This window comes from Cricetulus griseus, chromosome 5 (genome assembly GCF_003668045.3).
Source record: "Cricetulus griseus strain 17A/GY chromosome 5, alternate assembly CriGri-PICRH-1.0, whole genome shotgun sequence".
Classification (NCBI taxonomy): Eukaryota; Metazoa; Chordata; class Mammalia; order Rodentia; family Cricetidae; genus Cricetulus; species Cricetulus griseus.
This window is the reverse complement of record NC_048598.1, coordinates 131,133,139-131,159,477: the sequence shown is the minus strand read 5'-3', so window position 1 is coordinate 131,159,477 and position 26,339 is coordinate 131,133,139. Positions and strand designations below refer to the sequence as shown.

Below are 26,339 nucleotides of genomic sequence, written 5' to 3'. Positions count from 1 at the left end.
CCCCATCAGTTTTCCTCATTTTTAGCCACACCAGTGGGCTCTGGGGAAAGATGTGCTCTTCATATAAATCACAAGAGACTTTCTTAATCAATGTCAAACTAAGATTTTTGGCTTTGTAATTATAGCACATCTTAGTGAGGGATATAGAGAGATGGAACTCATTTCAAAAATCTTATTTCCACAGGAAGAAGAGGGTCATGAAATGTGGATGTCAGCCAAGAAAAGGTTATAAATTGACAGTAAGATCATTTTATTCATATCAAAGTTATCTAGAATCAGTTTGTCTGTGGTCTGGCTACTGATACTTGAGAAAACCATGCCTTTGTAAAATTGCTCCAATTAGTAACCTGCTGATGTGGGCAACACCTTCCCACCCCACCAGCTGGGGTTCTGGACTGAAGGGAGAAAGCGAGCCCAGCAGCAGCGTTTGAGCTCTGCTTTTGGTTGTGGATGCCGTGTGACCAGCCGCCAGAGGATTCTGTCACTCTGGCTTTCCTGCCATGAGCCTGGTAACTTTACACTCTGATTAAATACTCTCCAGGTGGTTAGACTAAGCTTCCAGCTGACTGAGCACGGAGGACACTAGAATTAGCTGCACGTAATACATACCATCATGCATGGCATTGTGAACTTCCACTGACATCAATGCTCTTCTGTGATCTTAAATCCCCAACCTCCAAACTCTAAAGCCATTTGTCTTACAAAGGAATTTAATTTCACTTAAAGACAGGTCAACTATCAGGAAGTTAGTTAGGAAAAAGGGAACCCAACAACAATTGAGAGATCTTATTTTGAATCTAGGGCTTTCTACTCTTACAATGTCACCCAGAACACTGACTGAACCTCAACTCTTGCCTTGAACCTGATATGAGAGCCTTAGTCCAAAACCTCGAATGAGTGGGAGATCAACTTCACAAAGCCCACAGGGTAATATGTGGTTTGGGTAGAAGCCAAATGGTGTGGCTCAACATTAATTCTGCTGGAAAGCTGTTACTGACTTAGAAATATTCTGGAAACTCTGTCCTTGCGTGAATTCCGAAGAATATATGATGGTGAATTGGGTGGCCGATTACCACAGAAACAGCCCTGCCACAGGGACACTGCAAAACCATTTGAAGACCTTCTTTTACATCACAACCCAAGAGAATGAAATATGAAGTTCATATGTGGAAGGTTTTGATCAGGTTAAAAGTTAGAAGCTGGATATTTTTGTTGCAACCACTGGATGGCATCAGACATTAGCAATCTGCTAACCATTTCTGCTTTACCTGATTTCCTCTGGAAATTTTGACAAAGAGCCAAATCTCCTAGAGCAGCTAGGGACAGGTAAATAACAGTTTGAATGTCAAAGAATTTGTTTTTGAATATATATATATATATATATATATATATATATATATATATATTTGCAAATGTTTTGCATTCAAGGAAATCCTTTAAGACTTCAGTACTCAGTCAAGAGTTATAAAAACCTCTGGGTGGTAGTGGCACATGCCTTTAATCCCAGCATTCAGGAGGCAAAGACAGGCAGAACTCCGTGAGTTCGAAGCCAGCCTGGTCTACAGCGATAGTTCCCAAGACAGCTAGGGCCATACAGAAAAAAACGTGTCTCAAGAGAAAAAAAAAAAAAAAGAGCCTGAAGAGCCTACTGGAAAGGAAGCATTAAGCCGGAAAGTTGTGTTTAGTAGTGTTAGGAATAATGCATTTAGGGGAACTTGGCAGACTCCATGGCAGGTGAGGGTGACCTAGGTGGAGGGACAAGCATGCCAGGCAGACAGAGCTTAGTGAGTTTTATTAGAAAGGGAAAGGGGAGAAGGAAAGAGAAAAGAGGTAAAGAGACACAGAGACAGAGAAGAGAACAGAAGAGAAAAGGGAGACAGGAAAAGTCCAGTCTGTCCCAAGGGCACAGCAGGAAAGAGAGCCTAAGTGGGCAGAGGTCTTTCTTTTAAAGGGGTCCTTTGCACCTGGAATGACCAGAGTATGCCTGAGTGCATTCTGCCAGGTGACAGGGGCAGGCCAGCGTAATGCCTGAATCTTTACAACCAGAATATGCAGTTCAGAACTGAATTATTTATCCGTGGTAGTTCAATCTTTACTTGATAATAAATTCTCTTCTATTTACCATTTAAGCCCTCAGCAAAACCCTGCCCTCAAGCATCAAGAAGAGACCAACATTATGGAGGCAAAATCTCCTGGAAATATTTCGTTGGGGTCAGCACACAGTAGCTGTGGTCCAGAGGGAGCCAAGGCTGGAAGTTGAAGGTATAATGTCTAAGAGTCTCTGAAGTGGTACTGGTTTGAAGGCATGAAGGGGTCATGGAGAGCAACCAAGGATTAGTGCCATGAGAGGTCAGGAGAGGCCATTTGGTGCATATGCTACCTCAGTTGAAGTAAAGAACCAGGATTGAAAGAGCCATGGAGAGGAATCAAAGCTTGTTACCATGTAGCAGGGTCAGAGTCCCTGAAGAGAGCCCAGGAGAGGCTACTGATGAAAGTGTAGCTCAGTTGCAACAGAGCCCCTAGCATTTTGGAAATGCCAGTACCATAGGAAGGCCACCAAGGGCAGTCGCAGCTATGGGGTGGAACTGGCCTGAGCCTATGAGTCAAACTGTGTTCTGTGGCAAGCCCTTTGAAGCCAGGACAACCTTGAGGACCAGAGTCTGACACATTGTTAGACATTTGTTTTACTTTGATTTGAATGTAACTGGACTCTGGCTCATCCTTCTTGGAGTAAGAAAATATTTAACTTAGTTTTGATTTTACAGGAGCCCACAGTTCAGAGATTTTTGAACTTGGAGACTTTGGAGTTTTAGAATATAGCTATTTTAGAGGCTTTAACTTTGAAAGGGGTTTTAGATGTTTTAGAGAGGCTGAACTTATGAAGTGTTTGAACTTCTAAAGACCATGGGACTTTTAAATGTTGAAATGTTTTGAATTGAAATACTGATATTAATATGAGCTTTTATGATTGAGCAAGAAAGAAAAGGTTAAATGTTAATAAGTGATGTGTTTGTGTGTCAAGTCAACAAGGGGTCAATTGTGCTGGTTGCATTCTGTCAACTTGATACAAACCTAGGCAAATCTATCTGGAAAGAAGGAATCTTCATTGAGAAATGCCAGTGTAAGATTAGGCTGTAGGCAATTCCAAGGGGGAATTTTGATTAATGATTGATGTAGGAGGAACCAATGCATTGTGGGTAGTGCCAACCCTGGTCAGATTGTCCTGGATGGCATAAGAAAGCAGACTGAACAAGCCATGAAGAGCAAGCCAGTAAGCAGCATTTCTCCATGGCTTGTGCTTCAGGTCTTGCCTTCAGGTTGCTGTCCTGAGACATGGCCTGAAACTTCCCTCAGAAATGAAGTATTACCTGAGAATTGTAAGCTGAAATAAACCCTTTTCTCCCCAAGTTGCTTTTGGTCATAGTGTTTTATCACAGCAATAGATGAAAGACCCCAACTCAACCCAGCCTGATACCCACCAGCATGTATTTGAAAATCACTCTGGCCACACACACACAGCTCTGGGAAAAAGAACACATGAAATGGTCGGTCATGATGACCAGTCTCTGGAAATTGTTATTATTACTAGTTTTCAAGGAATGTTATTATATTCAACAACTGTCTGGTTTCTAAAAATTGTTATGGGTTACTCTGCTCCAGAGCACCCGAGTTTTGAAAATAAGTATAAGTCACTCTGTTCCTGGAAAAAACCACTAGCTATCCCATGGCCTTGCAGGTGTAAAAACCAGAATAACATTCCAACCCCCCCCCCCCGTGGGCAAAATTGTAAGTTCAGTTCCCAACAAATCAGTAAATGACTCATGTATGTTATAGGCGATCAATATGTTGTCATACTTCTGCCTAGTGACCAAAAAGACATAAAAACTGTTTGCTTTGGAAACTCCGGGTTGTTCTCTTCCCAGGGAAAGATCCCAATGAGTTGAAATAAAATCCTTTTGCTTTTGCATTGAACTTGTGTTCTGTGAGTGATTCTGTGGGGTACATTTCCCGGAGTTGGACTTCATTTTTGGGTCCAACATAGACACCTTGAGACACTATACTAACAGTGGTTAGTATAGTTTTTATTTATATCTGAACTGTTCTTTAGGTATTCTGGAGTCTTGTCATTTCCTGGTCCTACCCAAGCTTTTATACAACTCTATTTAAAGAGACAACTTGGCTGTCCATGACCCCTGTCTCTTCATGATGTGCCACATTTAAACTGCAAAGGGCCAAATCTGACCCTTATTCTAGATCCAGGGTCAGCCACCTAACTATCACAGTCATCTAAATGCAATAATCCCCCCAGATCTTTGCCATAAAAAATGTTAGTAGCACCATGGGTAGTTAGTTTTTCAATAGCAAACACACACACACACACACACACACACACACACACACACACACACACACACACACACGGGGGGGGGTCTGATAGCTAAAGAAGTAACATCTACCTCTACCTTCAGATGCATTGCCTTTCCCATGTAAATATGTTTGCATCTGTTTGTAATTATCATGTTAACAAAGACTGAAATATCATTTAGAAGGTTTTGGAGATCACTATCTCCCTTTGATGCAAAGTTAAGTCCTATATATCAACCTCCCAAATAGCTCCAACCCATCCATTGCTCTCCTTCTTCATTGCTATTCGTCCACCACCATCTCACTCCTGCAATAACGTCCCAGTTACTTCCATCTTCCCACTCATCTCTCCCCAGACCTTCCTCCCTATTTCATCAAGATGTAAAATGCCAAGAAAGCTGTATCTTCCCCTAATTTGAAACTCTTCCATGTCTGCTCAGAATGCGCTGGATAACTCAGCACGCAGTGTGAGAGAAAGAAAGGGCATCCCCAGCCTACCAACTCCTTTCTGGACACTGCCTCTGCCTGCACACCTGCCTTTGCCATCATTTCTTCCCCCTTTCTAGAACATGCCTAGGACTTGCCTGCCTTTGGTGTTTGCATTTTCTGCTACCCAGAACTCTCTTTAATCAGCTCTTGCCGTAATTGACTTCTGTCATTTCTAAGATCATCTCTGACTTTCATACCTGTCAATAAATGCCAACCTCTAGGGGTTTCCTTTTCAAAATCTATCCTTCTCAGACCTATTCCAACTCCTAAAAAGGAGGTACTCACATCTGCCTTGGTTGTAACTACATTGTTTGTGTTGCACCTATGTGTCATATTGGCTGCCTAAAAGCATAAAGGATGTACTTTCATCTGCCTTGGTTGTAACTAGATTGTTTGTGTTACACATTTGCCATATTGGCTGACTCAAGGCATGAACGGACCAAGGTCTTGCTTTGGAATGGCTGGCATATCTTTGAGTGAAATTTATGCTGCCAGAATTTCAAGAGTGTTTTGTGTGGTCACAAGACAAGCTCTACAAATATAGATGGTGCCTATGGTTATCTCAACATTAGTGAAAAGGGGTTGGGGCAAGCATTCTAAAGGGGTGGGGAATCCCCTGGAGCCTCTTTTTGGCTCTGAAAATTAGAAGTGTGTGACTTATGTAATCGGAGATGGTTTGTATGAGTTACAAAGAGCCTGGATGGAGTCATTATTTATTAGAAGAATGGAAATTTTTGCTATCTGTCAACCCTTTCCATGGACAAGTTACAGACTGACTTGCATCCATCTTAGAAACTAGTCCACACCCCTTCCATGCACAGGCCAAATTTACTAATCAGTTGGAGCTTATTATATCTCAAGATTTGACAGTGAAATATTACAACAGCACAAGAATCATGCCCCAGAGAAGTTTCAAGACGGTCCTATAAATAATAAATGTCAGAGCCTACAACAATTTGGAGCAATTTTATCCATGGCTGAGAAGGATATCTCTCCCAGTCCCCTGAAGCCAATGTTTTAAAAGTATCGATCCACATACAATTTAAACAATGCTAACCTTGTGTATGCTTCAAAAGGAAAAGCCAACAAATGAAAGCCAACTGATGGAGCTGGCCACTGGCAACCTCATCCCAGGGATGCTCAGAGAAGAGCATCTTCTGTCAGTGGGAAAAGCCTTGTGAAATTAGCTTAGGTGCTCAGAATGGTCTATGGTGAGAAATTTGATGTCCCAAAGGATCTGTATGGTTGTGATGGGCATCATGCTTGTCAAACTTGATTGTCTCTGGAATAAACCAAGAGGCACTTCTTTGTCTGTGAAGACATCCCCAGGAAAGATGAACTGAGATAGGAAGACCCTTTATCAGAGAATGTGTCTTCCAGTGGAAGCCTTGATATGATGAAGTCCAAGGAAAAGCAGGATTTCTTGCTTGCCTGCTTTTGTTTCCTGCAGTTTAGTGTGTCTATCCTGTTGACGTTACTAGCATCAGAACCCAGCTTCTTCAGCCTTCCCATGTGGACCGAGGACTGGCAGCTCTCTAGGAACCCTCCCCACCTCCAGTGCCAGGTCAGGACTGCTGAGGCATGCAGGCTCTTGACCTGAACAGCTCCAGGTCTCAGCCTCCTTAGTGTGCAGACAGCCATTGTTGGACAACTCAGCATCTCATGTGTAAGTCACTCTAATAAACCCCCTTATGGAATTCATATCCATTGTATTGTTCTTCCCTCTGGAGATCCATGACTGATACAATGACCCACACTGACACAAGAGCCAGACTGCATTAGGCCATTACTAGTCCATCTTGATGAAAACTGACACTGACATGGAGCAGGCGCTGTAGTGGATTCGTGTCAGGGCCTCAGGGTGATGCTGAAATTTCTGCTGTGAAAGGAAGAGACTTCCCAAGAATCTTTAGGGCCTGACTTACCAATGCAATCACACAGAAGCAAATACATATAATGGCTTTGTTAGTTTTAGAACTGCACGAAGAAAAGCAAACAGGTCATACTGATTTGGGTTCTCTGCCAAGAGACAGAAACAACCTGCAATGCTGAAAAGTGACAACAAAAGTCCCGTCAACATCTGGCAGGTGAAAATCTAGTCTATGTGACAAGACCCGCCATCTAGTAGCCTTCTTGTAAACACTGCCCCAAGGATGAGACAAGCCTTTTCCTGACACAGTTTGCTTCCAAACTCGGGCTGTGTGGCTGGTCTCAGGAGAGGAAGGGGCTGCAGAGGCTTGCTGTCAGGGGACAGGAGCCAGGGGAGGTGATATCAGTAGTGTAACAATCAGTAGTCTAAAAACAAACGCCGAGGCATCCTTTTTGAGATGTGCTGCCCGCTGCTTAGCTCACCCGACTATTGAAGCAATTCTCAAGCTTCGGTGTACTGTTTTTTAGTTTATTTATTTTTATTTTATGTATGAGTGCTCTTCATGTATGCCTGCAGGCCAGAAGAGGACATCAGATCCTATTGTAGATGGTTGTGAGCCACCATGTGGTTGCTGGGAATTGAACTCAGAACATCTGGAAGAGCAGCCAGTGCTCTTAACCACGGAGCCATCTCTCTAGCCCCTCAGTGTACTGGTTTTAAGTTCATATTTAAGTCTTGGCTCATTCCCACTCTCTAATTTCAAGGTAGAGGCAGGGTAGGGACATGAACTTTTAACAATACTGCAGTTGTTCAGGCAACAGTGAAGGAACAGCTGACAGAAAGCAGTGTTTATCGAACCAGGTGAGCGGTTGCACTCTTGAGGGTCTACGATGGTGGTTACCTTGTATATGCTTATTATAGTGGTGTTTTCAGGTATTAAGGGCATTCTGAATCATTTCAGAGATAGTCTTATAGACAAACACTGCTGCAGACACCAAAGTGTTTATAATTGGGTCGGCGCCGAGTGCTTTCAGATTCACCGAAGGACCAATCACTACTCAGATCCAGACTCAGTGCCTTTACTTGAAACCCACTGCATGCTCAGCCCCCTGTCTGTGGAATGTTCCTCTCAAGACTTTTATTATTATAAAGAATGCTATGTGAAGGATACTCACATGTGTAGCTTGATAAATAAAATATACTTTCACATATATCTAATATGTATCTTATAACACACACACACACACACACACACACACACACACACACACACACACCTATCTGCCAGTTGTAGGATTTCAGAGGATGAAGTCTTTACCATACCAAAGGGCATGGCTATTTAAGACTGTAATAGCTATTGTCAGAGTGTCCTCGTAAAGTCTTGGTTTTGGCAGGACTGAATAGAACCCAGGGCCTTATGTGTGTTTGACAAGCTACCACTGTGCTGTAACCCGGCCCTAAGCAAGTTTGGAATATGAAAGTTATAATCATGGGGCATGAGTGGAAATCAAATAATATCAGTTCATTTGCCCCGGAAGGGAGGGAAGAAGGAAAGAGAAGACTGACAAATAACATGGGCGCATTGAATTCGGGAAGTCTACGAGTTGCCCAAGCACAGTGAGAAAATGCACTTGGAGCTCAAAAGAGTTGATGTCTCCAAAGTGAGAGGCTGGGCAGTTAGTGGAGAAAACCCATCAGCTAGCTCAAAGTCCAGTGCAGGAGGTTAGCCTGGGATTGAGGGCCTGAAAAGAGGCAAGGACTCTGGAATATATCAGCAACAAGAGATTGGAAAGAGGCTGGCTAGTAAGATGTGAACCAGGAAGGAGAAACTTGAGTGCAGTCAGAGAAGAAGCTCTGAGGGAGTGAAGGATCTCAAGATGAGCTGATAGTGTCCCTTTCTTTACTGTTCCAGGAAACTTTATGAAGCTGGGCCTGCTAGCACAGACCTGGACTCTCAGAGGCTTGGGAGCGTGAGGCAGGAGAATTGCAAGTTCAAAATCTGCTTGCATCACAGAGTCAGTTTGAGCCCAGTCTGGGCAACTTGGTGACACCCTACCTGAGCAAAAATAAAAGTAATGAGTTAAACTTAAAACGTACAATATCGCATCATTCATATAATAAAAATTCATATTAAAATTACTCATTGCTTTCTTAGCCAATACTTACTTTTTATAACTTTATTTTTTAAATTATATATATATTGTGGGTGTGTGCATGTGACTATGATGCCCTTGGAGACCAGAAGAGGGCATTGGAAGCCCTGAAGCTGGAGTTACAGGGCCTTGTAAGCCATCCAGCCTAGGTGCTGGCTGGGAACTGAGTAGTAAGTGCTTTTAACTGCTGAGCCATCTCTCTAGCCCTTACCTAGGTTTTGGTGTTTTGTTTTGTTTTATGATTTATTTCCTTTTTTTTAAAATTGAAAGTAGGTTTCCTTATATATGATATTTTAAAGTTTGATCAGGACTGTACCAGAGAGGACAAGAAAAATTAGACAGAGAAGAGGCCATGGGTTTAGCAAGTAAGGGAGTCCTTTGATTTTCAGAACGGCCTTAGGTGGAACTGTGACAGCTAACTGCCATAGCCCAGAATACACCTATCCTGATGAGTCACTTTGGGTGTTAAATGTTTTATTGAGGATTTTAAAAGTTAGCCTTTCGTTTGCACGTTCCTGAGAGTTGAGGTAACCTTGCAGAAATGGAAATGGTTTCCCCCCCTTTCCAGTGTGAGGACACTAACACTGTGTCAGAGTGTTCTGGAAGTGTGGAGGGGGAGCACACAGAGCACTGGAGGGCAGGCCTGCTCAGGAGGAATAATAAGACAAACAAAGAACAATATTTTATCTCCAGTTCCATAGCTGCAGAGGACTCTGGAAGGTGAGAACCGTTCAAATCACAGGCGGGGGACCACTAAGCTTGGTGCCTCTGTCTCACACACCATGACGCCATCAGATAGCTGAGTCTTGCTTTAAAAGCTTCCAAGTCCTGGAATGCAGAGCAGTGTCAGTCAGACAGCTCCAAAGCTGGAGAGAGGAGGAAGCCTTCCTGCGACGCATAAACCGGAACACTTCTGCCACTGATGCTTCCTTGGACATGAGCAGGAAACCACAGGTGACCCCACAGTTCAGGGCACTCATGCTTGGCCTAAGCACCAACCTCCTGGCTGTCGACAGTGATTAAGAACAGCCTAGGGCAAGCTTGGCAGCTCTATGCTTTTCACCTGCTGAAATGGAGCTGCTAAGCCAGGAGGGAGCCTCAAAGCACAAATCAGCCCATGATGCTGACTCATTCCCCCAGGCCTCTGGTTCGGCTTCTCCAGAGTGGCCTTTTCATACAGTGCAGCTGAGCAGTGGACTTCAGTGGGGGACTAGATTTCAAAGGGCTCCTCAGTGCAGAAGAGGGCGGAGGTTATTCACCCTGGTACCCCTGGATCTTTGAAAAGACTGCCACTCTCTTCTATTTAGTGTGTCAATTTGGCAACAGAAGGTCTAAGCTGTGTGGGGAACTTGTGCAGAGATCTGGATGACACCGAAGGCCCTGCACTCAGAACCCAGGCTTTACAGGTCTGCGGCAGATGTCTGTGAAGCCAGCCCCAGCTGTTGTGCTTCTCTCTCGGATTTCCCAGGGAAAGCAATGGGCCTGCAAATTTAGCCTCTCTCTTCAGTCCTCAGACTCACTTATTTTTCAAGATAAACATGCTTGAATAGCATTGTGCGCATAGTGACTGCTTAAGGAACATTGGGGACTAAAGAGGAGCTATGCCTGTTATATGTTACGTGACATGAACACAGGCAGCATGACTCCAGGTCCCAGGACACTGAAGTTGTTCGTGTCAGTGCTGTTGCCCACACTCCTGAAAGGCACAGGGCTCTTCTCCATCCCAATCAGAGTGGTGGTAAAATAATCTAAATTAATTTCAGCAGTCATCAAGCAAATACACAGTCTTACACTTACATTTGACTTCAAATATCCTCCTATTGCACGCATAAAATACACTTAAAATTCTGGAGGTAGTTATTTGGATAATCAAGAGTCAAACAGGCTGGGACTGGGTTGATCCCCCCCAAGTGCAACAACAACAATCCACTTAGCTTGCCCCCCCAACCATATAATAAAGCTACCTTTTTTATTCCATCCCTCCAGGTCCTCCCCTCCTAATGTGATAATTTTGTTTCATAGGTTGGCTTCCAATCTATAGTAAGAAAGATTTTGTTCTCTCTTTTTATATGAAACACTTCAGGTTAGCAAAGGCATAGCTGAGAAGGTATACCATTGAAACCGGGCAAAATATCTGTAAAGAAACAAAGAGTGGAGATGGCCAGGAGTAGACCTCATATATTCATCTGTTTTTAAAAAAATGTTTACATATATTTTTATTTATTTATATGTATACAGTGTTCTGCCTGCATGTATCCCTGCGGGCCAGAAGAGGGCACCAGATCTCACTAGATGTGGTTGTGAGCCATGATGAGGCCGCTAGGAATTGAACTCAAGACCTCTGACAGGGCAGGCAAAAGTCTTAATCGCTGAGCCATCTCTCCAGCATGATGCACTTAGCCCTGAAATGCCTGATGAATCTGCAGTCAGGTTCGGTGGGCAACTCCAGACAGTGGAAGAATGTCCACGGGGTCTGGACGACAAAATACTGACTTCTTTCGTTTGAAGACTTTCTCAGAGGGAGATCCTAATGACTAGCATAAAAGAATTCTAAATTATAAACGACTTTAATGATTACTGGGTCATGTTAGGTGCTGCCAGGGGACAGACAAACCGTGGAAGCAATTTTGGTCCCTATCTTTTCTGATTATCTACAACTCAGAAAAACAAATCTCTGGTTCTTTGGGTTTAAGAAAGAAGGGGGAGCTGAGCTCCACATGCCCCATTTAGGAAAAACTGAACTAAAGGCAGGTTTAGGCATGAAAGGATCTATCCAGGTCCCATCTTTAAATAGGTAGAAAGCGGAAACAAGCCTGGAAGATTCCCAGCAATGGAAGGAAGAGTGGAGTCACCAAATTCAGGTCCCCGGAGTACACAAAGCCATTTGTGATTGGGGCTTGGGGCCAGTGGCCCATTGCCACTTCTGTCGGACCCGTTGTGAGTCAGGCCTCTTTTCTCCAACCATGCCCACTATTCTGCTAGCTGTGTCCCCATCACGGTGACAGCTTCAGCTTTCCTGCTGATACCTCAGGCCACCCTGGGAGGACTCTGGCGGGACAACCCTGGTTGGACCAGAAAAGCTGCCCCTTTACCTTTTTGCTTGTTGAAGAAGGGTAGAATGGGCACGAGGCTGGGACCAAGCGGCTCCGGACTCTCGGTGGCCGCGGGGCTTTGGCTGGAACTCTCAGCTTCCTCCTTAGGCTTCAGCTGCTGTGATGTGGGCGGCTCGGGGGCCGGGGCTCCGTCGCCCGACGACGGCTCCGGGCGGGATTGGAGGGCAGCGGGGGTGAAGCTGAGCACCGGGCTGGCCTCTGCAGGGCCCTGGAGACTGGGCGCTCGCTCTTCGGTGGCCCGAGTGCTGGTCTCCTCGCGGATGGCGTCTAGGGCGCCTGGCTTCATCGGGGGCGAGTCCTGCTCGCGCTTGGGGCTCTCCTCTGAGGCAGAGGAGGCATCGCACGACTCGATGATGAGCTCGCTGTCCAGCTCGGCCTCCCGTTCCTCCCGCAGGATGCTGTACTGGATGGATGGCGAGGCCGGAGACGGGGGCGGGCCTGACACGTGGCCGAAGCTCGCATAGCCGGAGGGTAGCGCATCCTCGGAGGCCATGGGGTCCTCTGACACCAGCTCAATTTCTGAGTCTCCGGACTCCGCACTGCTGGCCTCGTGGTCCAGGGGGCTGGGGATGGTGGGCAGCCCGGACCTGGTCTTGGCTTTGGGTCTGTCGGCCACCTGGCCCACTGGCCTTGAACTCTCGGTGGTCTCATATGACAACCCCTTTGCTTCTTTAATGGCAGCGATCAACTCATCCTCAGAGACACTGCCTTTCCCCTGGGACTCTGCAGCAGATGGTTCTGTCGTCCCACAGAGCGAAGGAGAACCAGAGAAGCACACACACGGACAGACAGATGGACAGAGGGAAAAGAAATAAAACAAAATTCCATTAGGGGAGATGTTTTGTCGTTGCTTCAGAAACACACATCTCATTAGTACAGAAATAGTCTGTTTCCAGGGCTTTGCTGGAAAGACAGGCCACCGAAACTAAGGCTAATTACTGTTGTGGTCCAATTAATCAGTGTTTTACATACCTATCCATCATAATCAGCTGTTCTTTAAAAAATGACCCTGTCATTTCTTAGCAACAGAATCTTGGCTGCTTTGTCTTGATGCACCAAAGATTCTGGAAGTTTTAATTTTTGATTCCTCAGGGGAGTTTCTCAGATTTGCAGATTTCATCAGATAGTCAAATGGACACATATCCCTAACGGTCCACCAAGAACATCAGAAATAAGAAAGTTATCCCCCATCACCACCATATGTGCCCTTGGCTGCTTATGCCTTCTCCGTAATAAGAGAAGACAAGCTTGGGTAGACTTGACTTCTGAGCCTAACATTTTCTATAGGAATGTTTGTACTTTTAAAGCCTAAAATCCAAAGGTTTCGCCCGTTTCCCCTGGTGGATCATTGGATTAACAGCTCTGCCATCCCGTGGGACTGCCACTCTGGCAACCCACTACTGTGTGCCCCTTCCCACGCATGTGGCCTTGAGAAGGCATCAACTTAGAATCAGCCCAGTCCCTGGGGCAAGTGTCTGACTTCTGCCTGATGCTCTTCCAGATGGCCTGGAGGCCACACTGACAACCCTGCTGAGCTTGGCTGCTGGGATCACCATGACAACAGTGTTCAGGCTTTTGCTACTGCCTTGCCATAGAGCGGGCAGGGCCTTTCTTCTGGGAATCTTAGACAGTCATCTCCAGACCCTACCTGGCAGAACTAACTATCCAAAGCTTCCTGCAAAACACTGGGGTCATTGTGGGGTTCTAGGGAGGCAAGAGGAGAAAATTAACTATGATACATCACCTGTGAGTCTAGGATTCAGTGAGACCATGATAAAATATTTTAGAGTTTTTTAATGTTCTATAAAGCAGGGTCAGATTTACCCTACACATTGTCAGTGTATTAAGCAGGGACTTTTGCCCTGGCTTGTAACCTAATGGTAAGGAATCACAACATACAAACAGTTATGTGTAACGGTAAGTGAAGTAACATAGCATGCTAGGTGACAGCAAGATGATAGAAGAGGTAGCAAGCTGGGATGTGTCAGAGCTTGTGAGGTTTTTAACCTGGGTGGAAAAAGCAATCATCAGAGTAGGGAAATGATTACTCTGTGTTTTAGTGTCTTAAAACAACTGCTTCTCCTGAAAACATACAACTAATATTATATGGTCTGAACAGTTATACTTAAGAATATATATGGATAGACATACATACATGGTGTGAGAATTAGTGAAAAGGGTCAAGAATTTAAAGAAAAATGGGAAGGGGTATACGGGAGAGTTTGGGGGGAAGAAGGGGAAAGGAGAAATGTAATTATAAATTCACCTCAAAAATGAAGTCAAAACTTAAGGTTTTTTTTTTATGTTTATTGTAATTGTCTCATACTATGCTCATACTGGCATGCTATCTAAGCTATGCGATTAGTTCTTTGCTATAATTTCAAACAAAATAGCAGCATAAAAGTTACATCAAGTTACTTCATGGTGGGCTAAGAATGGCAGGGCAAGGGTGTCAATGAAGACGTGGTCTATGCCTTCAGAGCACAGTGGTGGCAACAGCACAGCTCCTCACCTTCAAGCATGGGCTGGGTGAAGGCACTTTATGTATGGAGCTTACAGCCTTGTGGCAATAGCTTAAGCAACTGTCTAATAGAGCTACACTCCTGCTTCTCTCTCTCTCTCTCTCTCTCTCTCTCTCTCTCTCTCTCTCTCTCTCTCTGACCACTTTAGTTCAGTCCTATCACTTTGTACCTATTCTGTACATTGTCCAGGATCCCTTCCACACTGGTTTTTGGAGGAAGGGAGGTGTTGCAGTGTTCCTAGCTCACCATGTCTTCTGAAGCTCTAGTTTTTAGTGGGTTTCTAGAATCTTCTCTTCCTGCTCCTCTAGGCACAGGGATAGTAATGGCTCCCTAGCATTAAGGTTTCTTCATTGTCTGTTGGCTCTTTGAACATCTCTACACACATTTACACATCACTGTTTCTACCTCTTCAGGTACAACTCCTGTGGTGTTACTGGTGTCCTGGCAGAAATGACTTGAATCTAAACTTGTGTCTTTCTGTTTCAAGTGCTTTATTTTGTGTTCTCCTGTTTCCAAAGGAAATAAAGCCTAAGATGGGACCAGTCATAGTTTGGAAATCAAGAGAGGAAAGATGATTGGAGAGTCACATGCAAAAGAATGAAGCTAGATCCTGCCTCATTCTACATGAAAACTTTACTTCAGATGAAACAGCCTAAACAAGAGGTAGTAACAACCCAATATCCATAATTTATCCATAAGGAAAAATTAAATATGATATGCCCTTGTAGAGGAATATTCTTTGGACTTAAAAAGGGGGCGGGGAATAAAGATATATGATTAAACATATCTCAGGTTAGTGTGCTAAGTGAGATAAGTCATGATGAACTGCATTAATATAATATTTCATTTATATAAAGTGTTTAGAATAAGCAAATCCATAGAGATGGAGTGTAGGTTGATGATTTCAAGGAATGGGAAAATTCAAAGGTAACCAAACAAGGTCCAGGATTTCTTTGGGGTTAACGAAAATACTCTAAAGTAAGATGATTGACCACAACTCTGAGTATATACAAAACAAACAAACAAACAAACAAACAAAAACACTGTAATGCATGATTTCAGTGGCTGAGGAATAGGTTTTCTTTTTTTTTTTTTTTAAAGCAAGATGAGATACAAGAAGGCTTGAATTTGATCTCTTCCAATGGAACTAGGAACTAGTCACAGTGGCCTAGACCATGAGCAGAGTAAGTCTAATCATAGCAAAGGTATGCACATCAAGCAAGAAGTTACATCAAAACTGCAGTTGAAGTATTACAGGGAAAGATCTGGACGATATGTCTGAAAAAGGTAAGCAGATCTCTGGTTCTGGAAATTGGTTTGAGTCATTGTCTTATTGGTATTGTGGATGCTGGAGTAAGTTCAAGAGGGAAAGAAGAATGATCTGCAGTAGCTAAGGGTAAAAATTAGGACTACTTAATGACTTTGGGGGACCACAGCATGTTAATACCGAGGTGGTGTGGGATATTTGCACACTATGTGAAGATGTATTTGCTGTGATTGGTGTAATAAAAAGCTGAACGGCCAATAGCTAGGCAGGAGGTATAGGCAGGATTTCCAGGGAGAGAGAGGAAGAGGAGATGAATCTAGGTGCTTGAGAGATGCTGCTGTGGGAGACACAGCAGATTAATAGAAATGGGTTAATTTAAGTCATAAGAGCTAGTTAAAAACAAGCCTAAGCTAAGGCTGAGCTTTCAAAGTTAATAAGTCTCCATGTCATTATTTGGAAACTGACTGGTGGGACACAGAAAGACTCGCTACACTGAAGAGAAAGAGGAATAAAGAGTCACAGGGTCTAATTTACTTGAGTGAGAGAAAGATGTCAACAGTCACACAGGAAGTTTGAGGCCGGCTGAATCCACGGGCAAGCAAGCATTCCACAGCACAGAAGCACAGAAGTCAGACAATGAGCTGGTCCAAAGGACGATGTGTCGGGCAGTGGAGACCATGAGTGGGATATGTCTTCCCTTCCTAAAGTGGTGATATATTGCTTATGATTTATTAAACCCACTGGAGATCAAAATATCCAAGAAGCCATACTATTTAGCCATAGAAGTCAGGCACACACCTTTAATCCCAGGACTCAGGATTGAGAGGTAGATGGATCTCTGTTAGTTCAAGGCCATACTGACTACATGAAATTGACCCAGTCCTAAAAGAAACAGCTCACACAAAGGTGGTCTCAGTGCCTGGGATCACCTGGCTTTAATAACAGCGTTAGGGAGGTATTTAAGACAGGAGCAGGGTCTCAGAGCTGGCATTCAGCCCGAGAGTTAGTTTCTAGCCATGTTGAGGAGAGCATAGCAGTCTGAGTGAATCTGAGGAGCAGTGAAGTCGGGAGCAGTCTGAGGATCTCCCCTATGGTCTGAACTGAGGTAGAGGTAAGAGCTAGTGGCCGGCTGTGTTGCTTTTCTGATCTTCAGCTTGAAGCTTGAGCCCCAATATCTGTCTCTAGGTCTTTTATTTTTCATGTTACATCCTACGGCACATCTCCCCCTGCTTTCTTCTGGTGAAGGCTCCTGAGCACTTGAGCTGGTGGGACTGGCTCAGCTCCTCTTGTCTAGCATTCTTGTCATTGTGCCAGCTGGCCTGCTGCTGCATCCTGCAGAAGATGGGTGGGTGTCTACTCCTTCTGCAGAGCTTTCGGCCTTGGGCATTGTGTAATGAGTCTGTGTCTTCACTATCCTCCATCCCACTTTCAGTGACCATAGACTGACGTGTCACAGAAAGAAAGGAGAGTCAAGGACTATGTATTCATTGTCACTACTCCGGCATCTTTTTCAGTGCCTGGTACACAGGAAGTTGAAAGGACATTTGCAAGAGAGTTACCTCAAAATGTCAGGACAATGGTTTATCATCATCATCATCATCACCATTGTGTTATGTTCATACATGTGTGCACGTGTGTGCATGCAGAGGTCAGAGATTGATGTTGGGCATCAATCTCTATGTATCTCATTGGAACACAGAGCTTGCTAATTCATCTACTCTAGATAGTATATTCCGGTAATTCCCTGCCTCCGTTCCCCAAGCACTGTGATTACAGGTAGGCCAACATACCCACCCAGTCAACATTTATGTGGGTGCTAGGGCTCTGAACTTTGGTCCTCATGCTTACATGGCAAACACTTTACTCATTGAGCCATCTCCCCAGCCCAGAACTGTAGTTCTTAACCATAGTTCATCTGAGGCATGCAGCTTCAGGTTGCCCTAACTTAGCAGAAGGTCTGGAGGGAGCTCTGACACCTGCATTCTGCAACTCTGCCTGTGACTCTTAGAGCTCGGGTTGTTCTTCCAGATAGGTTGGTAGCCAACAAAAACACAGGGAAGAGCCTATTGCTGGAGATAGCACACACTTCTGACCAAGACTCAGAGTCATTGAGCAGGAACTGACCAAACAGCTGCCTCCCTGAAGACCAGCTCTCATAGTCTCCAAAAGTTCCGTGCACACTGACAAGGTAGAATGGCAATCAATAGTTCTCTGCAGCTTTAAGACCACAAACCACAACAATGACAAGTGCAGGAAAATGCCTCCAGAGGTGCAGTAGTGACACTTAGATCTTGGAGGTTACCAAAAGCTATCCAGCTGAACTTGAGGCCTGCTTAATAGGTAGGGATATATGCCTGTAAACCCAGCTAACTGCTCATGGCTAGAAAGGTCCTAGACCCTAGAGATCAAGCCTTTCTTTCTTGAATAAATCCTACTTAGATGTTTGCCACTGACACCTTCATAAATTAATATAGTTCCTAACTGTATTCTTAATACTTATCCTTATATCCACATTTAAGTGTAGCTCTCACTCCTCATCAAAGAAGCAGATGGTCCACAAATGGTCCAAAATACACAGAATAAATTATCACGGGCGTCCAAGCCTCAGTTAGTATGTCTACAATTCAAGCCTAGAGTTAAGGCTTAGAGAACATTGTGGAAGATTCAGCAGAAACATTGTAACAGCCAGAGGACCAGGATGCCTACTATTAGATGCTGTCTTCTAGATGTGACAGGGAGGTTGTGCCCATGAAATCTCTGCTATATGGGTGCATAAACAAGACCTATGTAATGGCACCACCAGTCTACATGCCAAGGATGGGGTGGGGATTTCAAAATCCCCACCCCTAGATAAAGAGCTATAAACAGCTGGCACAGTGTGGTCTCTTAGGGGTGCCAGACAAGCAGGGGCTAGGCCAGGCCCATTAGCTAAACTCTGTCTCTAACTGTCTCTGTCTCTCCTCTGTCTGTCTGTCTGTCTGTCTGTCTGTCTGTCTGTCTGTCTCTATCTCTCTGTCGTCCCCCCTCTCTCTCTCTCTCTCTCTCTCTCTCTCTCTCTCTCTCTCTGTGTGTGTGTGTGTGTGTGTGTGTGTGTATGTGTAAGTCTGTGTATAGGCTCTGCATGTGTGTAGAGGCCAGGAGACAACCTCAGGTATCCCTCAGAAGCCATCCCCTGCTGTGAGATAACCATTTTTTATGCTGTGAATATGTTTTATTCCCATTGGTTAATAAAGAAGTTGATTTGGCCTATAGCAAGGCAGGATAAAGCCAGGCGGGAAAGGCAAACTGAAAATACAGGGAGATAGAAGGGCAGAGTCTGGGACAGATGCCAGAGAGACACAGAAGCAGCAAGATGTATGTACTAGAGAACAGATCACACCAGGAGATATGTGGTAAAACATAGATTAATAGTATGGATTAATTTAAGTTGTAAGAGCTAATTAGTAATAAGCCTGAGCAATAGGCCAAACAGTTTGTAATTAATACTAAGCTTCTTTCTATGTGTTTATTTTGGTACTGAGTGGCTGGGAAATGAAAGCACCACCTCCGTTTACAATCAATCCCCCTTGTTTTGTTTTTGTTTTGTTTTGTTTTGTTTTCCTGGGTTAAGATTCTCATTGAGACCTCAGGCTCCCAGTTGAGTAGGACTGACTGACTGACCCAGCAGCTCCAGGGATCTCCTGCCTCAGCTTCTCCAGTGCTAGGATTCCAAGAACCTGCCATCACATCCATCTCTTTCTATCTGGGTGCTAGGGATTGGGTTCGGGTCCTCATGCCAATCTTTACTTACTGAGCTCATAGACTCTAGGGTTTCCTGTTTGAATCAAAACTATTTTTCACTCTCAAATATGCAATTGCAAGTAGACCTCTAGGGAATGGAAGCAGGTAAAGAGACAGTGTCGGGACTGAGGGCATTAGGAAGGAGCATCCCTCTGAGATTGCCTTTTCCTGCCTGTACCACCCCTAAAGGAGCCTAAGCCCCTCCTACTCCAACCCTTTCTGTATCACAGAGGCAGAGCCTATATTAGGCATGTTACATGTCCTACACAAAGTCACCCAGCCACAGTCCTCTCCCCATAGTGTCTCCAAGAGGCCCAGTGGCTCATGGGAGAAGAGCTAATGTCCCAGAAGTGGCACTTTCCTGCTCTGAGGAGACTGATGATGTTTCCATTGTGTCGTACTTAACCTCCTCCCCATTAAATAAAGACAGAAACACTTTACAAAGAAAACCCAACAGGACTTTAAGGGGAACCCCAGACTGATACCTATGTACAGTGGACACAGACCTGAAAAGGCTGTGTGATAATTAAACCAGTAAATTAAATGTGATTTAAAGGAACCAAAAAAGCAAGCATTTTGAATGGAAGTCTTTGTCCCTTCATACTCTGGGACTTCAGCCGTCCATAGGCTTGGGATTTCCCAAAGTGGAGAATTACCAATGTCTTTACCTGTTCCAGAAGATGGAGGAGTGACAGATCCCGGACTGTCATCTTCAGGCTCTGAGACGGTGACAGTGGGGACTGTATCAGGACTTGGCTTCAGACACAGGTCTTGCTTCTCTGGGGTTGCCGCCTCATGTGTGGCAGTCATGACAGGTTCGATCTCTGTCAGTGTAATCTTGACAGGGGCAGAGACCAGAGGCACTCTGTGTTGCTCATCAGAGAGGTCATCTATATAAGAAGCAAAGGTAGACTCTTCAAATAAGTGGTCCTTGATGACCTTCCCCTCCACAGGAACTGGCTGGTCAAGTGCACTAACTCCTTCCAGGTTTGTAGAGACTCCCATGTCCTTGTCTTTCAAGTCCAAGTCTTTATCTTCTAGGCCAGGGTGAGGTTGCTCCTGGCCTTTTGTCTCCTGCGGCCTAGTTATGTCAATGTATTTATAAGCTTCTGCTTTCATCTGGTCCAGGGGGTCAGCTAAGATCTTGTTCACTTCAGTGGACTCTGCAGGAGTCATCTCTATCCCTGAATCAGAACTCAGTAAGCCATGTGGCTCCATCCCAGGCACTTCTTGTAAGGAGGGTCCAGGGGTCCCCAGCTCCTCAGGGCTCTCTGAAGTGGTGATGTGACCATTTTCCTTCTGCAGAATTCCTGTGAAGTATGCAGGGTCCTCCCGAGTCGAATAACAGATGTCAGAGATCAGAGATGTGTAACACGCCCCTTCCCCATCTTTTAGTGTTGAGGAGGAGGAATGGTCCAGGGCATCAGGAACAGCTGCCATACCTGTCAATCAAAGTAACAGCAGACCATGAGTAGGCCTCTGGCTGGAGGTTTCTCTCCTGCCTAATCTACCAGCCAGCCCTCATTGAGAAAATAAAGCATCCTTTCTCAAGAACTTGGAGTATCGGCATGCTAATTTTCCTAGTCCACCTGACAGTCTACAACTCTTGGTATTTTCCAGGCAGTAGGCCCCAGCAGTTCACTTGCTTTCCCCATCTAGTGCCATACTATACTCTGACTTCATTGACGCAGTTTTGTTAAAAAAAAAAAAAAAAAAAGGAAACTTTCCCCCATGTCTATATTCTTAATAATAGCCCTTGAAACAGGTTGGGAATGGAGGTGACTCCCGGTTTGTAAATGATCAATGGTATAGACAGCTGGGAAGGGCCTGCTCTTGAAGGCTCACAGATGTGTGCCCCAAAGGGCTCTAGGGCCTGTGCTTACACTCTAGGACTCCTGCTGCTTTTGGATTAAGCCCATCCATTGTCTAAGGGTAAAGGTATTCCTAGTTTGGAGCCTCAACCCCAAGTGTGGTTGTCTCAGTAGTATGCATCTATATTTTTCCAGTCCCCCCCACGCCCCGCTACTTCTCTCCATATTTGCTTCCATTGAGCTCATTCACTTTCTACTAACCCAAAAGCACCACACTGGGAATCCCTTCCTTCCCCTGGTACAAAGGGAAAAACAAGTTGACAAGTTTGAGATTACAGAATGTTTCCATTGGGTCTTCTTTCCAGCCCCTCCAAGGCATTGAGTATTAGGAAAAGAGGCCAGTGAGATGGTTTAGAAAGTAAAGGCACTTGCCACCAAGCTCAATGACCCGAATTCAATCTTCAGGACCCAGACAGTGGAAGAAGAGAACCACCTCTCACAAGCACACCATAGCAATGTGTAACCCCAACACAATACAATTAAATGGTTTTATTTTATTATGAAGAGGAGAAGAGCTTCTATTTCTTGCTGCAAGTAGAAGCAAACAGATGTCACTTACTGTATTCCAGGCAGTGGGGTGAGCGTTCACCTGATTCATTCTCACAAGAGTTTCATATTTTAAACCTCTGAATCTCTATGTCTGCATACAAACTATACACACATGCATAAACACACACACACACACACACACACACACACACACACACACACACACACACACACACACACACACCATGCACAATATAAAAATCCTGGACACACCCCAAAATTATTCCAGACAAAGTCACCATCTTCTGTGAGAGAAATCAGTGTGGACCTGTAGAGTACATCTAACTACAATGAAAACCCTTAAGTCAGAACCGAGCCGTGTTCACATGGTGAGCATCTGGCCTGAGCCATAGATTGGATTGACACTAGCTAACTCCCCCAACAATGGAGCAGGCTGTAGCAAGTGCTAGACAGAGCTAAGGCCTAAAGCGTGCCCATGGGAAGCTTGCCAGCTGCTTTCAAATACCTAGATACAGAAAGCTACCTTTAGTTAAAGCGCACAAATTCCCAGACCCCACAGCAAGCCTCTGGTTATAGACTGAGCAATGCAAAGATCAGCACAGGAAGCACACCACCACAGAGGTTCCACTCTCATCAGATGACACCAACTTGGGTAGACAGAGAATGTCAAGCAAGACAGTGTGGAGGCAGACTCTGCAACTCTGCTCTGGTGAGTGACTGCCAAGAGAGGCACAGTATGCAACATCTGATTTCAACTCGGTGTTTCATTGTTCTCTCTCTCTCTCTCTCTCTCTCTCTCTCTCTCTCTCTCTCTCTCTCTCTCTCTCTTTCCCAAAGGCCACAGATTGACCTAGCCTTACAGTCTCCCTGCCTGCCTTAGGATCTTCCTGCTTCAGCCTCTTAAGTGCTGGGAATATTTCAAATTGTATAATTGAGGTTTTTTTTAACATTTTATAGTTTCTGCATAACTTTAGAGAGGGTTCATTTTCTTCCTTCCTTTTTGCCTCAATTTACTTTCCCCAGTTCTGTTTTTATTTTCTATTGCTTGAATACTAATCCCCAGTCTTACTCTGCTTATTTTCTTTCCAAACCTACCCTTAGTAATTAATATCTCAGTACATACTATCCTGAAACATATGTGCAGAGGGCCTAGGTCAGTCTCACGCAGGCTCTCTGGTTGTAGGTTCAGTTTCTGTGAGCCACTGTGAGCCCAGTTAAGATAATTCTTTGGTTTTCTTGTGGTGCCCTTGATTCCTCTGGCTCCTACAATCCTTTCCCCCCTATTCTGCAGAATTCCCCGGGGCTCAGTCTACTGTTTGGCTGTGGGTCTCTGCATCTGCTCCCATCAGTTGCTGGATGAAGCTTCTCTGATGACGATCATGCTAGCCTCTTCTCTATGAGTATAGTAGAATAGCATTAGGAATTATTTCACTGACTTTTTTTGCCAGGTGTGTTTGGTTCTATCCTAGGTCTCTGGTATCTCCTATGCTAGGAATCTTAGTTAGGGTCACTCTTGTAGATTCCTGGCAATTTCCATTGCACTAGGTTTCTGCCTCACCTCAAAATGCCCCTTTTCTAGTCATCTCTTCCAGTACTCTCCTCCTCATTCCCCTATCCTTATCTGATTTCTCCTGTTCCCATTCTCACCAGCCCCCAGTCCACCAGTGAAATCTATTCTATTTCCCCTTCCTAGGAAGATCCAAGTGTCCCCTCCTTGACCAGATCCTATCCTTACCCAAACCGGTAAATAACTTATTCTAGCTCTGTTCACCCTGTTACCTTCTCTTGACCCTCCCATGGGTTCCCGTCCTCTTCCCAGCAAGCCTGCTTTCTACTTTCATATTTTTAATTAGAGTTGCTTATAGGAGCATGAGTAAGAAATTGTTTACAGGAACTTGGGCACCTTGTGCCTGAAATCCCAGTGTGGTGGGAAGGGGGATAGGTGAATCTCAAGGGCTCTTGGGCCACACAGCCTAGTCTAGTGAGGGGTGCTAATCCACGTGACCTAGCCCTCTTCAAATACCATCACATTGGTTATAGATGCAACATACAAATGTTGGAGGGGTTAGACATTCAGACCATAGCACTGATGGTGCCTGTAAAACCACACCCTCCCGTTGCACTTCCTCCTCATTCTTATAGCATGGGGTTGATAGTGACCACACACAGTATGGCTTATCCTTACACAAGTCCCGTGATACTTCGTGATAACCTGTCAACTCTTGGACTTTGAGGCTCGTGACTGACTTGTTATACTGTATAGTAGGCATCCTATACCGATGAATAAATGAATGGGTAGGCCGACCCATCAATCAGTGACTAGACACATGGAATGAAGCTACTAAGAACAAAGTAAAGTGAACAGAAGCCAGTTGCAAAGGGTACGTTTTAGCCGTGCACTTGGAAAACAGTAAACAAATGCGAGTCATCTGGCATTGGAGCAAGTGTGATCCCAGTAGGTAGTGTGACAAACAGAGGAACCTCTACTTTGTGAAGGGTTGGAGGGGCAACCAGAGGGAGCTGCTCTGACTTCTCGTGACTGTGATTTTTGAACTGAATGACAGTCACTGGTCACTAGGCTCTGACACAGTGTCCTTACTTTATCCTTTCCTATAAAACAGAACCAATGTGATTGTCCATGGAGGTGATGCCTCGGAGAATAGGAGCTTCCCAGATGTACCCTGAAAGAAGGGACAGAGTCCAGGCCATATTGGCAGTATTTGAGAGATCATATAAACAGAACCACATTGGAGAGGACTCTCTGCTCTAAAACTCTGACCCAGCCAGCTTGATCTTACTGAAAGGCTCTTCATCTTAATTGGAAGGATCGTTGCCCCACTGCAAACACTGCCAGCCCGGGAAGCAGGATTTTAAGGTTATAGTTCCAAATACCAACAATCCAATGGCTTTAAATGCCCCAAAAGCAAAACTCGTAAAATCTGAAATAGAAAAAAGAAAAAATCCAGAATCCTATAGAGTTACAAAGCCAAATGCTGGAACCCTGAACAAATTCCCTAGACCACAACTCACCAAACAGAAATGGTTCTATATGAGGGGCTGAGAGTCAAATGGCTGGGGAAGAGGGTAGGGTATTCTCAACCATATACAAGATGCTTGACTGCATGGATACCTGCCACCACCCTCTAGGGAGTTTCCAGCATATGTGAGTCTCGGTGTGAGATCTAACCCCCAGAAAATAAATGTGAACAACTCTGTGGAGAGACATGTCCCTCACAAGAAAGCCAACAACAGAGATTCATTGTGATGTAAGACATGAAAATATTGTTAAAGGCTATCACATGAGCCTACTGAAGAGAATACTACTGTGTGATAGCCTATAGTTTATCTCTGAAACATACTTGTTCATGGGTCAGATTTTGTGTTTCTTCTGTTATTTCAAATTGTCAGCATGTATGTCATAATTTGTTATACCACATACTTCAACTTCACATCAATTCCAGAACCACTGGCATAAATAAATTGTTTATTGAGAGTTCTTTTTTGCCGGGCTTGGTGGCGCATGCCTTTAATCCCAGCACTCGGGAGGCAGAGGCAGGTGGATCTCTGTGAGTTCCAGGCCAGCCTGGTCTCCAGAGTGAGTGCCAGGATAGGCTCCAAAGCTACACAGAGAAACCCTGTCTCAAAAAGCCAAAATAAAATAAAATAAAATAAAAATAATAAAAAATAAAAAACATACAATGCATTATGTAACATACATGTATATCCTGCTGAGTCCATTAGTGTTCTCATATACACATGTAGGGATGACAGCTTAGAATAACCTATAATAGTATTTGTCCCTGGAGAAATTGATTCTCTCTCAGCAGCCATTAATTGCATGTAGGTGTTTATTTAGGGGTGGACCCTGTGAGATTTACCACATCCATATTAACATGTCAGCTGGCCTTGTTTTTGTATGGGTTCTGCTTAGGCAGCCATATGGTTAAGATTTCACGGTCGCAGCTTGCCTCTGATACATAGAAGACACTACCTCATGGCAGATATCCTGGTCCTCTGACTATTACGGTCGGTCTTTCTGTCCCCTCTTCCATGAAATTCCCTGAGCCTCACCTAAAGGGTTTGTGTGGAGATGTATCAGTTGGGCTGGACACCCCATGGTAAGTTGTTCTCTGCATCTTCACTGCTTGTGGATTTCTCTTATAGTTCCCATCTGTTACAGAAGGAATCTTCTTTGGCTCAGGGTGAGAGTTACACTTATCCGTGGGTATAAAGATGACTATTCAGAATGCAGTTGGGAATTATGCTAGTTCAGGAAAGTGGCCACCTTGAGTTCAATTAGACGGCTTTACCCCCCCCATTATATAAATAGCACTATTGCACCCCTGGAGATATCTGTCCGTTCCAGTCACTATTATGGTTGTAGGCTTCATGGCTGGAG

At 44.5% G+C, this 26,339-nt stretch overlaps 1 protein-coding gene across 2 annotated transcripts in view; it reads right to left on the bottom strand.

Annotated features, from left to right (window-relative positions):
• The window catches only part of LOC107976997 (reticulon-1), a 207,148-nt gene that overhangs the window by 83,432 nt on the left and 97,377 nt on the right, over nucleotides 1-26,339 (bottom strand). Inside the window, exons 2-3 of one of the 2 annotated variants that reach the window (XM_027418226.2) lie at nucleotides 20,228-21,001; nucleotides 11,970-12,728 (exon numbers count right to left, since the gene is read on the bottom strand). The exons of the other annotated variant lie outside the window; for it this stretch is intronic. Of the exons in view, the coding sequence (XP_027274027.1) occupies nucleotides 11,970-12,728; nucleotides 20,228-21,001 (1,533 nt within the window). The remainder of the gene's footprint in view (nucleotides 1-11,969; nucleotides 12,729-20,227; nucleotides 21,002-26,339) is intronic. 2 annotated transcript variants of the gene reach the window in all.